The following is a 16,291-nucleotide window of genomic DNA, read 5'->3' on the forward strand; positions in this document are numbered from 1 at the left end:
TTGAGCTTAGTCCCACTATCATTGGTTTTTCAACAGGACAATGACCCAAAACACACCTCCAGGCTGTGTAAGGGCTATTTTTGAACCACACATGCGGAGATCTTCTGTTCACCTACTCTGCTTCTCACAAAGACACGCGGTTGGAACCAAAAATCTCAAAAATCTGCTCATGTTCCTTGGCCCAAGCAAGTCTCTTCTTATTATTTGTGTCCTTTAGTAGTGGTTTCTTTGCAGCAATTCGACCATGAAGGGCTGATTTCAGGCAGTGTCCTCTGAACAGTTGATTTTGATGTCTGTTACTTGAACCCTGTGAAGCATTTATTTGTGCTACAATCAATGTTCAGTTAACTCTGAAGTTATCCTATGCAGTTTGAGGTAACTCTGGGTCTTCCTTTCCTGTGGCGGTCCTCATGAGAGCCAGTTTCATCATAGTGCTTTATGGTTTTTGCGACTGCACTTGAAGAAACTTTCAAAGTTCATAAAATGTTCCGTATTGACTGACCTTCATGTCTTAAAGTAATGATGGAGTGTTGTTTCTCTTTGCTTATTTGAGCTGTTCTTGCCATAATATGGACTCTTTTACCAAATAGCGCAAATTAACTTTTAACAAGGCACACCTGTTTAATTGAAATGCATTCCAGGTGACTACCTCATGAAGCTGGTTGAGAGAATGCCAAGAGTGTGCCAAGCTGTCATCAAAGCAAAAGGTGGCTACTTCAAAGAAGTTAAAATAAAAAATAAATGTTTATTTATTTAACACTTGGTTTATCCATGATTCCATATGTGTTATTTCATAATATTGATGTATTCACTATTATTCTACAATGTAGAAAATAGTACAAATAAAGAAAAACCCTTGTGAATGAGTAGGTGTGTCCAAACTTCTGACCGGTAGTGTATATAAAGTTCCAGCTAGGTTCTAAGATAATCTCTGTCTGCAGACAGAACTGTGCATACTCCATGTAATTAAAACACACACACTGTGGGCTTCTGGATAAACACTCTACTCTCACTTTAATCCAGATAGAATTAAACAGGCCGCTCTATTGGAGAATTATTACTAAGATTACGATGTAATGCATGGGTTGTGTTTCCTTTATAGTGATGGGGGGAAAAATCGTTTTTATCTGTTATTATTTTGTACTCTCGATTTGTAAAACCCCACCCCCCCCAAACAATTTTGCATTAGCTAGCGCTAGTCAGCTGTACCTGCCCCAAAACTCCAGTATTTTTCATTGTATGGCTTGTTCTCCATGTTCTTTTTAAATAGTGACTCAACATGTTTGCAGCACCCTTAGAGTTGTTTATTTAAGCAATAAGGCCAGAGGAGGCGTGGTATATGGCCTATATACCACGGCTAAGTGCTTTTCTTAAGCACGACGCAACGCGGAGTGCTTGGAGACCGCCCTTAGCCGTGGTATATTGGCCATTTATCACTAACCCCCAAGGTGCCTTATTGCTATTATAAACTGGTTACCAACGTAATTAGAGAAGTAAAATAAATGTTTTTTCATACACGTGGTTTGATATACCACGGCTGTTAGCCAATCAGCATTGAGGGCTCAAACCACCCAGTTTATTATATACATTATTTAACAGGTATATTGACAGTGCACTACTTTCTCTTGTACAGTAAGGGGAGAAGAGAAGAATGTGCCTATTTGAAATCTAGAAAAATGTGTTGCTTGCGACATGTTACATTTTCTTTAAAGTAACTCATGCTAGAAAAGGTTGGAGACCCCTGCACTACACAGTACCCACCTATCCCAGGGACTCAGGTGGCTTGACATTGGGATTGGCAGCCCCCAGAGGGACTGAATGACTGACGCATGAGGGCATTGTTTTGCCGTGTGTGTTTGGAAAACAATTTTTTAGTACAGAACAGGAAGCTGTAGCTTTGCTCTGGGAACTGTCTCCTGTGTGTCATCTCCTATCCAGGATACAACACCACTTTCTCATTGTGTGTTTGTGAGGCTGAACACTGCCCGTGTGTGTGTGTGTGTGTGCCTCTATTGATCAAGCCTGTCTCGGCCGATCTGTGCTGCGTGTCAGTGAGCCTGCTCTGTCTGTGCTGCTGACAGCTAGCTACCCATGGGCGGCAGAGGAGTAGTGGTGCCGAAAGACAGCACCAGGGCCTGGCCAGCCAACCAGCCACCTCCAGACCTGCAATGCGCAAGCTGAGCCTCATCCCAGTGGAGGCTAGTGACTTGATAAATTGAGGACGATGGGAGACCCAAGGTATAGGTGCGGACTGCATGGAGGCGACAAAGCGTGTTTCAAAACTCGTCAAAGACAAATGATTTTAACAATTAAAAAAATATATAATGTAAACATTTATAGTAAAATGTTATGAGGAATGAGAGGGCTACTTAGTGTTGGGAGGGGATCTCAGCAGTGATTGAAGGAGGTTATGAGGCATGAGTTGAGGTGTTCAGAAGCTTCAGTGCAGGACAGGCTCATCATGGATGGATGGTGTTGGAGAAGAGCTCAACTCTTCCACTGAGGACAGGATTTGACTAGGAAGACGCAAAACAATAACACAACACAGATAAGAGCTAAGACTTGGGCTAGTCTAAGCAAGTGTAACCGGTGTGAAATGGCTGGCTAGTTAGTGGTGCGCACTAGTAGCATTTCAATCGGTGACGTCACTCGCTCTGAGACCTTGAAGTAGTTGCTTCCCTTGCTCTGCAAGGGCTGCGGCTTTTGTGGAGCGATATGTAACGATGCTTTGTGGGAGACTTTTGTCGATGTGTGCAGTGGGTCCCTGGTTCGAGCCCAGGTAGGGGCGAGGAGAGGGATGAAGCAAAACTGTTACATTGTCGCGGATCACTGGTTGCTGCGGAAAAGGAGGAGGTCAAAGGGGGGTGAGTGTAACCGGTGTGGAATGGTTAGCGGGGTGCGTGCTAGTAACGTTTCAATCGGCGACGTCACTTGCTCTGAGACCTTGAAGTTGTTCTGCGGCTTTTGTGGAGCGATAGATAACGGTGCTTCGAGGGTGACTGTTGTCTGTGTGCAGAGGGTTCGGGTTAAGGAGAGGGACGGAAGCAATACCGTTACACAAGGATCAAAATCACGTTGGTTAATAATGTGATTGTGTTTGTTGGTTTATGTGATCAACTCCATATACAGTAATGAGAGAAGTGCTTGGAGTGGAAACATGCAATATGCCTGTGGATGAGGGCACATGAGACATGGCTTCAGTTGACATTGGCAACACTGGACTCCACTACACTACCAACTCCTCAGTAAGGAAAGTAGCAATTGGCTGCCCTAAATGTCGCTAAGTGACATCATCATCTAATTTGCATAATTGGCCATGTGCATGTAATTGTGATGGACGCTGTAGGAGAGAGGAATAACGTTGTGGGAGAGACAAAGTGAGTAAAAAACATCCTAAATATGTTTAGAACTACAAATTAACTTTATTCTGTCGATTCTTGTTTTTTTTTTATGTCACAATTCCAACCCTCCTTTATCTGGGCTTGGGACCGGCAAAAGTGTCCCAAAAGAGACACTCTGGCGGAGTTACATATTTTTTAATTTTTTTAATTTTTAAATTTTGTTTTTTTAGTTTAGTTTTCTTGATTTGGTTTGGTTTTTAACCTTTATGGTCCACTTAGGAGCCTACAACAAGTCATAGTAAAACATGAAAATGTTTAACCATAACATTTAAAAAAAAAAAAATTGTATGCAATTTACATTAACAATCTAAATGGACCAAAAGAGACAATGACATTTTTTTCTAATGGCAATGTGAGAAAATTATGGTAACTAGTCTGTCCCTAATTCAGGTTAATTTTTTTATTTTATTTTGACCCCCCTCCACACACACACACAGTCTGTGCTGGCTCACAGAAAGAGTGAGTCATCGTCATTTTGGTCAAGGCTCTCTATGGCAGGTTCAGCAACTGAGGGAGCTGACTTAAATGAGTAAGCAGCTGATGTGCCAAAAAGCTGCAAAACATTATCATGTAGCTGGTGCTCATAGCAAGGCTCACCAGACAGCTTCAGTCCATATCAAATGTACAGGTTGGAGTTCAGGGTCTGCAAGGACATCCGATTTCTAAGTTTGCTTTTTACCACACTCATCTGGCTGAATACTCTCTTGACTTCAGCATTCGAGTGTGGCAAGGACAACACAGACACAGCAGCCATGGCAAGTTCTTGAAACAGGTTGATATCAGCTGCATCCCTGAACTTCATTCCATTTACTAAGATGGATGGCATGCCATTGCTGGACAATCTTGTCTATCTCTGCAGGGGAGTAGCCAAGGAGCTTGGCTATTTTTTTCTATTTCTCCAGGGCTCTTATTGTGCTTTAGAGTTTCCTCCACATTGAAAACTGACATGTACTGCGATGCTTCAATGTTGTCCGGCAGTCTCACCCTCAACTCATTAGTGGATTAACAGGGCTAAGGGTTAAGCTAGGTGCTTTCATATGGAGATGCACATTGATTTGCTACTGTGCATTGAATACATGCATCATCAAAGAAGTCAATGTTTATTTATTTAAAAAAAAAAGTTTTACCCCTTTTTCTCCCCAATTTCGTGGTCTCCAATTGGTAGTTAGTCTTGTCCCATCGCTTCAACTCCCGTACGGATTCGGAAGAGGCAAGGGTCGAGAGCCGTGCGTCCTCCGAAACACAACACAGCCAAGCCGCACTGCTTCTTGACACAATGCCCCCTTAACACGGAAGCCAGCCCCACCAATGTGTCGGAGGATATACCGTATACCTGGCGAACATGTCAGTGTGCATTGCACCCGGCCCGCCACAGGAGTCACTAGTGCGCGAAGGGACAAGAACATCCCTGCCGGCCAAACCCTCCCCTAACCTGGACGACGCTGGGCCAATTGTGCGCGCCCCGTGGGTCTCCCGGTCTCGGCCAGCTGTGACAGAGCCTGGACACGAACCAGGATCTCTAGTGGCACAGCTAGCACTGCGATGCAGTGCCTTAGACCACTGCATCACTCGGGAGGCCCAGAAGTCAATGTTAACACCAGAGATAACACGTGTGTGTGTTGTTTACAGTAGAACATAGTCATACTGTGTACATCGAATCAAATGTTATTCGTCACATGCTTCGTAAACAACAGGTGTAGACTAACAGTGAAATGCTTACTTACGGGCCCTTCCCAACAATGCAGAGAGAGAAAATAGAGAAATAATAGAAAGTACTCATAAATGCACAATGAGTAACAATAACTTGGCTATATACACGGAGTACAAGTACCGAGTTGATGTGCAGGGGTACGAGGTAATTGAAGTAGATACTTTTGGTCATATAGTGTATGTGGACACCTGCTCGGTGAACATCTCATTCTAAAATCATGGCCATTAATATGGAGTTTGTCCACCCTTTGCTGCTATAACAGCCTCCACTCTTTTATGAAGATGTTGGAACATTGCTGCGGGGACTTGCTTCCATTCAGCCACGAGCAGTAGTGAGGTCGGGCACTGATTGTTGGGCGATTAGGCTTGGCTCATGGTCGGCGTTCCAATTCATCCCAAAGGTGTTCATTGGAGTTGAGGTCAGAGCTCTGTGCAGCCCAGTCAAGTTCTTCCACTCCGATCTCGACAAACCAATTCTGTATGGACCTCTCTTTTATGCACGGGGTCATTGTCATGCTGAAACAGGAAAGGGCCTTCCCCAAATTGTCTAGAATGTCATTGAATGCTACAGCGTTAATATTTCCCTTCACTGGAACTAAGGGGCCTAGCCCGGACCACGACAAACAGCCCCAGACCATTTTACAGTTGGCCTTTAAAAAGATAAAACAATTATTTCACCTTTATTTAACCAGGTAGGCAAGTTGAGAACAAGTTCTCATTTACAATTGCGACCTGGCCAAGATAAAGCAAAGCAGTTTGACACATACAACAACACAGAGTTACACATGGAGTAAAACAATCATACAGTCAATAATACAGTAGAAAAATAAGTCTATAGACAATGTGAGCAAATGAGGTGAGATAAGGGAGGTAAAGGCAAAAAAAGGCCATGGTGGCGAAGTACATGCTATATAGCAAGTAAAACACTGGAATGGTAGATGGTGGAAGAAAGTGCAAAGCAGAAATAGAGATAAAGGGGTGCAAAGGAGCAAAATAAAATAAATACAGTAGGGGAAGAGGTAGGTGTTTGGGCTAAATTATAGATGGGCTATGTACAGGTGCAGTGATCTGTGAGCTGCTCTGACAGATGGTGCTTAAAGCTAGTGAGGGAGATAAGTGTTTCCAGTTTCAGAGATTTTTGTAGTTCGTTCAAGTCATTGGCAGCAGAGAACTGGAAGGAGAGGCGGCCGAAGAAGGAATTGGCTTTGGGGGTGACCAGTGAGATATACCTGCTGGAGCGCGTGCTACAGGTGGGTGCTGCTATGGTGACCAGTGAGCTGAGATAAGGGGGGACTTTACCTAGCAGGGTCTTGTAGATGACCGGGAGCCAGTGGGTTTGGCGATGAGTATGAAGTGAGGGCCAGCCAACGAGAGCGTATAGGTCGCAGTGGTGGGTAGTATATGGGGCTTTGGTGACAAAACGGATGGCACTGTGATAGACTGCATCCAATTTATTGAGTAGGGTATTGGAGGCTATTTTGTAAATGACATCGCAGAAGTCGAGGATTGGTAGGATGGTCAGTTTTACGAGGGTATGTTTGGCAGCATGAGTGAAGGATGCTTTGTTGCGAAATAGGAAGCCAATTCTAGATTTAACTTTGGATTGGAGATGTTTGATGTGAGTCTGGAAGGAGAGTTTAGAGTCTAACCAGACACCTAGGTATTTGTAGTTGTCCACATATTCTAAGTCAGAACCGTCCAGAGTAGTGATGCTGGACGGGCGGGCAGGTGCAGGCAGCGATCGGTTGAAGAGCATGCTTTTAGTTTTACTTGTATTTAAGAGCAGTTTGAGGCCACGGATGGAGAGTTGTATGGCATTGAAGCTCGTCTGGAGGGTTGTTAACAGTGTCCAAAGAAGGGCCAGAAGTATACAGAATGGTGTCGTCTGTGTAGAGGTGGATCAGAGACTCACCAGCAGCAAGAGCGACCAATTATGCATTGGGGAAGGTAACATTCTCCTGGAATCCGCCAAACTCAGATTCTTCCATCAGATTTCCAGATGGTGAACCGTGATTCATCACTGCGCATGTTGATCTTAGGCTTGTGTGCAGCTTCTCGGGTCATGGAAACCCATTTCATGAAGCTCCCGACAAACAGTTATTGTGCTGACGTTGCTTCCAGAGGCAGTTTGGAAATTGTGTTGCAACCGAGAACAGACGATTTTTATGTGCTACGTGCTTCAGCACTCTGCGGTCGCGTGTTCTGTGAGCTTGCATGGCTGTGTGCTCGATTTTTATACACCAGTCAGCAATGGGTGTGGCTGAAATAGCCGAATCCACTAATTTGTAGAGGTGTCCACATACAATAGGCAGAAATATACTATATATATACAAAAAAAATCTATATTATAAAGTCCCAGGGTCCTTTGATTAGTTATGGGCTTGGAGGGGACTATGGTGTTGAACGCTGAGCTGTAGTCAATTAACAGATTTCTCATATTGGTGTTCCTATTGTCCAGGTGGGAGACGGCAGTGTGGAGTGCAATAGAGATTGCGTTATCTGTGGATCTATTGGGGCGGTATGCGACTTGGAGTGGGTCCAGGATGTCTAGGATGATTGTTTTGATGTGAGTCGTGACCAGCCTTTCAAAGCATTTCATGGCTACAGATGTGAGTGCTATGGGGCGATAGTCATTTAGACAGGTTACCTTGGTGTTCTTGGGTACAGGGACTATGGTGGTCTGCTCGAAACATGTAGGTATTACAGATTGGGTCTGGGAGAGGTTGAAAATGTCATTGAAGACACTTGCCAGCTGGTCAGCGCATGCTTTGAGTACACGTCCTGGCAATCCGTCCTGGTTTGTGGTCTGTTAATTTGAAATATTCTGTCTTTGCAGTGGGTTTGTGTGTGTGTTTTCAGGGATTGGCTGGCTGTGTGTGTTTGTGTGGCTGTGGCTGCAGCCTGTGTGGTGACTGATCCATCACATCCCAGCCAGTGGGGCTTTACAGTGCTGGAGTTGCACTTAGCAGAACTCACACACCCTTTCCTCTGGGTAAATCCATCTGAATTCAATCACTTTTTGACATCTGAATTCAATCACTATTTGACAGCACCCTTTTTGATTTGAACAAAACCTTCCATACATATTTGCCCATTGTAGAAATGCTCAGAATGTACATTTTTGGACCTGAATGCCAAAACATTCAAGAGATAAAGGTTCTCAAAGTTGAACTATTTTGCATACCCCACCATGCCATGAGACATCCATGTCTTCATTTCTGGAAAATATAAATGGTTGAGATTGATATATTTTAAAATCTTACAAACAGGGTTAAAACTTTCTTGAAAAAACAAGTTAATTCAACTTTGTTTTTTACCTTTAAGCATTCAGGTCCAAAACGTGTAATATTCACATATGTTGTAGCTTAGGCCCTATTTTAAATCATCTGAGGTTTTTGAGTTGTGCCTGCCATTGGTTGAGACATATGCTCTTGAAGACAGGGTGGGTGTCATGTTTTGGCTGATAAATTGTCTAAAATGTAGACTTTCAAATGGTACCACAAAGATGATTCGAGGTCCACACATCAGAGAACGTTGACTTGAATGTGAATATCTGTTGTTTTACATTATACTGTCAATCCTCCATAGAAAATGTATTGAAATCATAGAAATGTAGATAATAGAATAGACATGACCATTTAAGTTGACATTTGATGGTGGATGAATCGGCAGCCATCTTTGTGATAGTAGTGTACCAGCTAAGTTTCAATGGTCTGAAGTGATAGGTCCATTCAAAAATTTCTATGATTGAAATGACGCCCAACCTGTATTCAAGAGCATGTTTCAACCGATGGCAGGCACAACACAAAACCCTCAGATTATGTAAAGTAGGGCTAAGCTACAACATACGCAAATATGAAGGGAAAAAATATTCTGCCTTGGTTAGGGTTGGACTCAGTTGCTTTGGTAAAAACTGTACCATACGGTACATGCCACACTGTACACAGAATATCATACAGAGAGACCACTGGAACATGAGAGAAAACACTCTAAGGCTGCAGAGGTCAATCAGCCAGTGTCCAGTGCAGATGTGAGTCTACTCAGCCCCGAGCCCTGCCTGAACATGCAGACCCATTCTTCATGACATACTAAGGACATTCTAAGGCCTGAGTGAGAACACGCAATCTTCCTGATCACGCTCCAGGCTCACATCATAGTCTCACAGCAAGCTTTGTGGTCCTCTGTTAGCTCTGCTCAGTTGGTATGACACTTGCAATGCCGTGATAGTAGATTTGATTCCCGGGATCAACCATATTTAAAAAATGTATGCAGACATTACTGTAAATCGCTTTGGATAAAAGTGTCTGCTAAATGGCATATAATAATAATAATAATAATAATAATATTATTATTATTATTATTATTATATATTAGATAGTCTCATGTTGTTGTCCATGGCCCATTGAGACGGTGGGGTGTCAGTCAGGGTAACTAGTATGTGAAATGTAGAAAGAAGTACCCCGACTGCGTCGTCTAATGCGCGATTGTGTTGACTACCGCCATTTGTTCATTTTGGTACAGCATGTCAATTTGTCTGATATCAGCTGTTGTCAAACCCATGAGACGGAAAAGACGAGTGAATTCCACTAGATCAAACGGCAAAATTTGTATGCAGTTTAAGTATTTAGTACGCTAGTATGGAGGAAACTCAGTGGAGAAACAACCTTAGTGGAGAGGGCAGGAATGAGACACTGTGCCAGGTGACAGTTATGAGACCGCTCACTATGGAAAACATTTGAACCAGAGAAAAAGAGGGAGAGAGGGAGTCATGCAACAGAGGAGTAATGTAAGCCAAGCATAAGGAGCTTTCATTTAGGAGAGAAAGATGGAGAGCTGGAGCCAAGGCTTATACCCTGACTACACCGCTCGCGTTGTGTGCGCGAGCGTTGCAAAATAAATGTAGAAATCTATGTTATTCAATTATTGTACCCACACTGCTCGCGCGCACCAACGTGCGTCTGCGTTGCCAAGGGCTAAAATAGAAGTCATTCCTATTTCTGACGCAGATCGCGCTGCAAGTCCTGCCTCTCCCATCTCCTCATTGGTTTATAGAAGCAGGTATCCACGTGCCATCTCCTCATTGGTTATACCCACGTGGGTGATTGAAAGACTAACTGTTTTGCCGGTTGTCGTGGTAATACAATGAAAGTGTAGATGCCAATCACCATATAAGTTCAAAGATGAAAAAGCCTGGAAGGAGGAGAGATGACTAGAAATGATTCGGTTGACCGTTTTATGTGTGGATTAATTGTCGGGAGTAGAGGACCTTGTGCATATCAGGTAAAATAACAACTCAATGTTTATATCCCAGGACAAATTAGCTAGCAACAGCAAGATAGCTAAATAGGACAAATTAGCTAGCAAGTGCCAGCTAACTAGCTAAATTGCCATACATGTTTAATGCTTTTCGACCTGTCCCCAAATGAATGTAATTGGTTCAGAGTTTGTTTTGATATTTTAACCTGCGTGTCGTGATCGCGTTTGGTGTAGGGGGACAAAATACATTTATGAACGATAGCGCACGATGGTGCACGTGCGCAGCCGGTTCCGTGTTAATGATTGCCTGTTAAAACCTCTACGGGATTGGTGTCCCTCCACCGGGACGGTTGAGCTAATGTGATTAGCATGACGTTGTAAGTAACAAGAACATTTCCCAGGACATAGACATGTCTTACATGGGCAGAAAGCTTAAATTTGTGTTAATCTAACTACACTGTCCAATTTACAGTAGCTTTTACAGTGAAAAAATGCCATGCTATTGTTTGAGTAGAGTGCACAACAAAACTTTTATCACTGCAACGCGTTTGATACATTCACCTCTGAAGGTAAATAATGTACTTACATTCAGTAATCTTGCTCTGATTTGTCATTCTGAGAGTCCCAGAGATAAAATGTAGCATAGTTTTGTTTGATACATTTTTATATTCAAATGTAGGAACTGGGTTCAATTTTTTTTACACGTTTTTTTGTATGTATTATCTTTTGCCAGATCTAATGTGTTATATTCTCCCACATTAATTTCACATTTCCACAAATTTCAAAGTTTCCCTCAAATTTCAAAGTTTCCCTCTAATGCCCTTAAAATCCGATGGTATGTGTGCATTTAACAGCTGTATTTTTCCCTACCTCTCAAGCCTGACTGAATGTATGTGTAACTCTGCCACCTAGGTGTAAAGGAGTGAAATGCAGTGGTGGAGGCATTGAAACATACTGTACAGTCGTGGCCAAAAGTTTTGAGAATGACACAAATATTAATTTTCACAAAGTCTGCTGCCTCAGTTTGTATGATGGCAATTTGGATATACTCCAGCATGTTATGAAGAGTGATCAGATGAATTGCAATTAATTGCAAAGTTCCTCTTTGCCATGCAAATGAACTGAATCCCTCAAAAACATTTCCACTGCATTTCAGCCCTGCCACAAAAGGACCAGCTGACATCATGTCAGTGATTCTCTCGTTAATACAGGTATGAGTGTTGACGAGGACAAGGCTGGAGATCACTCTGTCATGCTGATTTAGTTCGAATAACAGACCGGAAGCTTCAAAAGGAGAGTGGTGCTTGGAATCATTGTTCTTCCTCTGTCAATCATGGTTACCTGCAAGGAAACACATGCCGTCGTGATTGCTTTGCACAAAAAGGGCTTCACAGGCAAGGATATTGCTGCCATTAAGATTGCACCTAAATCAACCATTTTTTAGATCATCAAGAACTTCAAGGAGAGCGGTTCAATTGTTGTGAAGAAGGCTTCAGGGCACCCAAGAAAGTCCAGCAAGCGCCAGGACCGTCTCCTAAAGTTGATTCAGCTGCGGGATCGGGGCACCACCAGTACAGAGCTTGCTCAGGAATGGCAGCAGGCAGGTGTGAGTGCATCGCACAGTGAGGCAAAGACTTTTGGAGGATGGCCTGGTGTCAAGAAGGGCAGCAAAGAAGCCATTTCTCTCCAGGAAAAACATCAGGAACAGACTGATATTTTGCAAAAGGTACAGGGATTGGACTGCTGAGGACTGGGGTAAAGTCATTTTCTCTGATGAATCGCCTTTCCGATTGTTTGGGGCATCCGGAAAAAAGCTTGTCTGGAGAAGACAAGGTGAGCGTTACCATCAGTTCTGTGTCATGCCAACAGTAAAGCATCCTGAGACCATTCATGTGTGGTGTTGCTTCTCAGCCAAGGGAGTGGGCTCACTCACAATTTTGCCTAAGAACACAGCCATGAATAAAGAATCGTACCAACACATCGATATTTTAGGTCCATGGCCAGGAAACTCCCCAGACCTTAATTCCATTGAGAACTTGTGGTCAATCCTCAAGAGGCAGGTGGACAAAAAAAAACCCACAAATTCTGACAAACTCCAAGCATTGATTATGCAAGAATGGGCTGCCATCAGTTAGGATGTGGCCCAGAAGTTAATTGACAGCATGCCAGGGCGGATTGCAGAGGTCTTGAAAAAAAAGAGTCAACACTACAAATATTGACTCTTTGCATCAACTTCATGTAATTGTCAATAAAAGCCTTTGACACTTATGAAATGCTTGTAATTATACTTCAGTATTCCATAGTAACATCTGACAAAAATATCTAAAGACACTGAAGCAGCAAACTTTGAACATTTATATTTGTCATTCTCAAAACTTTTGGCCACGACTGTACATTAAGCTCTCCCCCCATCTCCTATTCCTAAGGCTGTACCTGTCAGTGTCACATGTTGCAGACGCATATGTGCTGCTCACTAGTGGGCTGGAGGGCAGCCTGCCTTGCCCTGGGGTAGCCTACACACCTATGGAATGCACAGACCGGCATTGATCAGGTATAGAGGAATGCGGTATTACTAAACAGAGACAGGGAGACCTACTTTGATTCTGCCACAAGTTTTGATTGTTGAATAGATATACAAAGCTTGAACTACTGAATGCAGGTTGTCTGTGTGTGCTTTTGCATCTGTGTATTTTTCAGGGTATTTGGGAGTGAGGGTTTGTTTTCTGTTTGTGCTGCCGGCTGGCTGGTTGGGAGTAGTGGATGCGTTCATTCCAGCCCTCTGTGTGCGGCTGGGAGGTTTGAGGGGCGCGCTGTGTCTGACACACAACAGGACTTCCAGATGTTTCTGGAACACTCCTCACGACGCCAGGGGTTGATCTGGTGGCTTGAGAGAGGAAGTCATTCCATGTCATTTCAGCAAGCCATGACACCCACAATCTCAGATTGTTCTGAAATGGTTTCTGCAGTTAAGATGAGCATTCCTGCTACAATATGTTGTTGAAATGAGCTAATTGATTGCACCCAAATTGGGCCTTTTCATTTATAGGATTCACATAATATTGAATAAATATAGTACCTTACACCCGATTTTACCAAACTTCATTCGGAAAGTATTCAGACCCCTTGACTTTTCCCACATTTTGTTACGTTACAGCCTAATTCTAAAATGAATTAAATAGTTTTTTCCCCCTCATCAATCTACACACAATACCCCATAATGATAAAGCAAAAACAGTTTTTTATTTTATTTTAAGAAACGGAAATATCACATTTACATAAGTATTCAGACCCTTTACTCAGTACTTTGTTGAAGGAACTTTGGCAGCGACTACAGCCTTGGGTATGACGCTACCAAGCTTGTAGCGTCATAGCCAAGAAGACTCAAGGCTGTAATCGCTGCCAAAGGTGCAATTGAATTTACCACAGGTGGACCCCAATCAAGTTGTAGAAACATCTCAAGGATGATCAGTGGAATCAGAATGCCCCTGAGCTCAATTTCGAGTCTCATAGCAATGGGTCTAAATACTTATGTAAATCAGGCATTTGTTTTTTACTTAGAATACATTTGCAACATTTTTGAATAACATGTGTTCACTTTGTCATTATGGGGTATTGGGTGTAGATTAATGAGGAAATGTTTTTATTTAATCCATTTTAGAATAAGGCTGTTACTTAACAAAATGTGGAAAAGGGGAATGGGTCTGAATACTTCCCGAATGCACTGTATGTCTTAATTTAAAGGGGCGGTGTTGTGTTTTGAGACAGGCTTGAATATGCAAATAAGCCAATAGTCAGAGGGATAGCCTACATTGTCTAATTGTCAGTATGGTAATAATAATTACTTTTATTTTGTAAAGTGGTTTCCTGCATCATACAACACAAAATATTGTAATTTACAGTTACCTATTTGGCCCATGGTGTTACAGACCAAGTAACACATCATGAATAAATGTCAAGCCCTTCATCATGTAAAAACGTTTTTTTTTAAGTCTTGTGCAATGTAGGCCTGCATTGAACACCACATATAGGCTACTGTAGGATATATCATAGAAATCAAAAGCTATTTCTATGTGAAACTTATGGAAACCGCTCCATTGGTTTTGTTGGTAGGCCTACATTATGCTCAAATAGCCTGTTAGCTACTGTCTAAAACTGTAAGGGTACATCCTCAGTGTTCACTATAAATGCACACCGGAAGTTGCACAAAATTCTCACAACGATCAAGTTTCCTCTCACAAGAATTAGAATTTCCTCAGTTAGAACATTGCTGGTGAGTATGCAGGCCATGGAAGCATTGCGACATTTTCATCTTCCAGGAATTGTGTACAGATCCTTGCGACATGGGGCCGTCCATTATCATGCTGAAACATGAGGTGATGGCGGTGAATGAATGGCACAATCTTGTCACGGTTTCTCTGTGCATTCGATTGCCCTCGATAAAATGCAATTGTGTTGGTAGCTTATGGCTGTTGTTTATACTTACATCATTTAGCAGACGGTCTTATCCAGAGCAACTTACTGTAGTGAGTGCATACATTTTCATACTAGTCCCCCATGGGAATCAAACCCACAACCCTGGTGCTGCAAGTGCGTTGCTCTACCAACTGTGCTACATAGGACTAGGCTTTTTAATATGCATGGATTATCTTGGCAAATGAGAAACACTCGTTAACATGAATGTAAACAAATTTGTGCACAACATTTGAGAGAAATAAGCTTTTTGTGCTTATGGAATATTTCTGGAATATTTTATTTCAGCTCATGAAACATGGGACCAACACTTTAAATGTTGCATTATATTCAGTATAATTTATGAATTCTATAAATTGAAATGGACAAATTGGGTGCAATCAATTAGCTTTTTTTCTCAGAGTTCAAATTGTCTTTCAACAAAATAATGTTGCATGAGTGGCTATCTTATCTGATTCAACGATTTCAGAACAATCTGAGATGGTGGGTGTCAAAATACTCTTTCTTGTGCTTTTTGAGGTGGAATGACCCCTCGGCCAAGCCAGGTTTCCATGGTGACGGCTGTTTCAGAGGCCTCCGAAGCAAAAACAAATAGGCTCATCGTACTGGCTGTACATCACATCCTTCATGTGTCTGTCTCTGGTGATTTCAGTTGGAATTTGTCTCAACAGACAAAATCAATATCTCACTTCAGTAACTGTTGTCGCTTTACTACTGAATTAAAATCAGCTCATCCTGTCCTTTCCCAGCAGCTCTCAACCACTGTCCCTGGACCAGTTGCTAAGGGCAAAGCCTAACAAACATCATCCAACAACGCCTCAGTGATTGATTTATGGTGAATGGTAATGCAACTGGTGTGTGTGTGTGTATGTGTGCACTCTGCTCAGTCCATCTGCACAGAGGCAGAGCACAGCCTCCCAAAATGCGAAGAGCAGGTGTGTGTGCCTGTCTGTGTTAGTGTTGTCACGATACCAGCATTTTGACTTTGATACCGATATACTGACTGACTGGGGCTTGGTTGGCTTTGCTGAGGTGTGACTTCACTGTTGGCTACAGCCATGCAACACATGTTCCATAGCTGAGTGGACTGGGACGGACAGGCTACTTGACTTGTTGGGATTGGAGATTCGTTTTTTTAATAGGCCAGTCTTTTGTTTCTTCTCCTCCAACTCCTCTCTTTTTACTTTCCTCCCCCTCTCTCTCCCTTGCCTCCCCTCTCTCTCCCTCGCTTCCCCCTCTCCCTCCCTCCTCTCTGTCACGCTCTCTGTAGGAGTTTGCTGCGCCCCCGCCCCTGTTGTTCAGAAAGTTGAGTAACCCTGACTTGTCCCCCGCCGCCAACAAGACCAAACTGCACCGACAGCTCAGCCAGGATGATGGCCGCACACGCCGTAGCAGTATGGCAATGACCAGTAAGAGAAACACACACACAATCCCAGAAACCCTAGACCCACTAC

General features: G+C 42.9%; 1 protein-coding gene across 7 annotated transcripts in view; it reads left to right on the forward strand.

The window, feature by feature from the left end:
* The window catches only part of LOC115192201 (microtubule-associated serine/threonine-protein kinase 2), a 278,871-nt gene that overhangs the window by 18,824 nt on the left and 243,756 nt on the right, over positions 1-16,291 (forward strand). For all 7 annotated transcript variants that reach the window (XM_029750428.1, XM_029750429.1, XM_029750430.1 and 4 more), the window contains exon 2: positions 16,108-16,246. In XM_029750428.1, coding sequence (XP_029606288.1) covers positions 16,108-16,246 — 139 coding nt within the window. The remainder of the gene's footprint in view (positions 1-16,107; positions 16,247-16,291) is intronic.

The sequence above is a fragment of the Salmo trutta genome, chromosome 4 (assembly GCF_901001165.1).
Source record: "Salmo trutta chromosome 4, fSalTru1.1, whole genome shotgun sequence".
NCBI lineage: Eukaryota > Metazoa > Chordata > Actinopteri > Salmoniformes > Salmonidae > Salmo > Salmo trutta.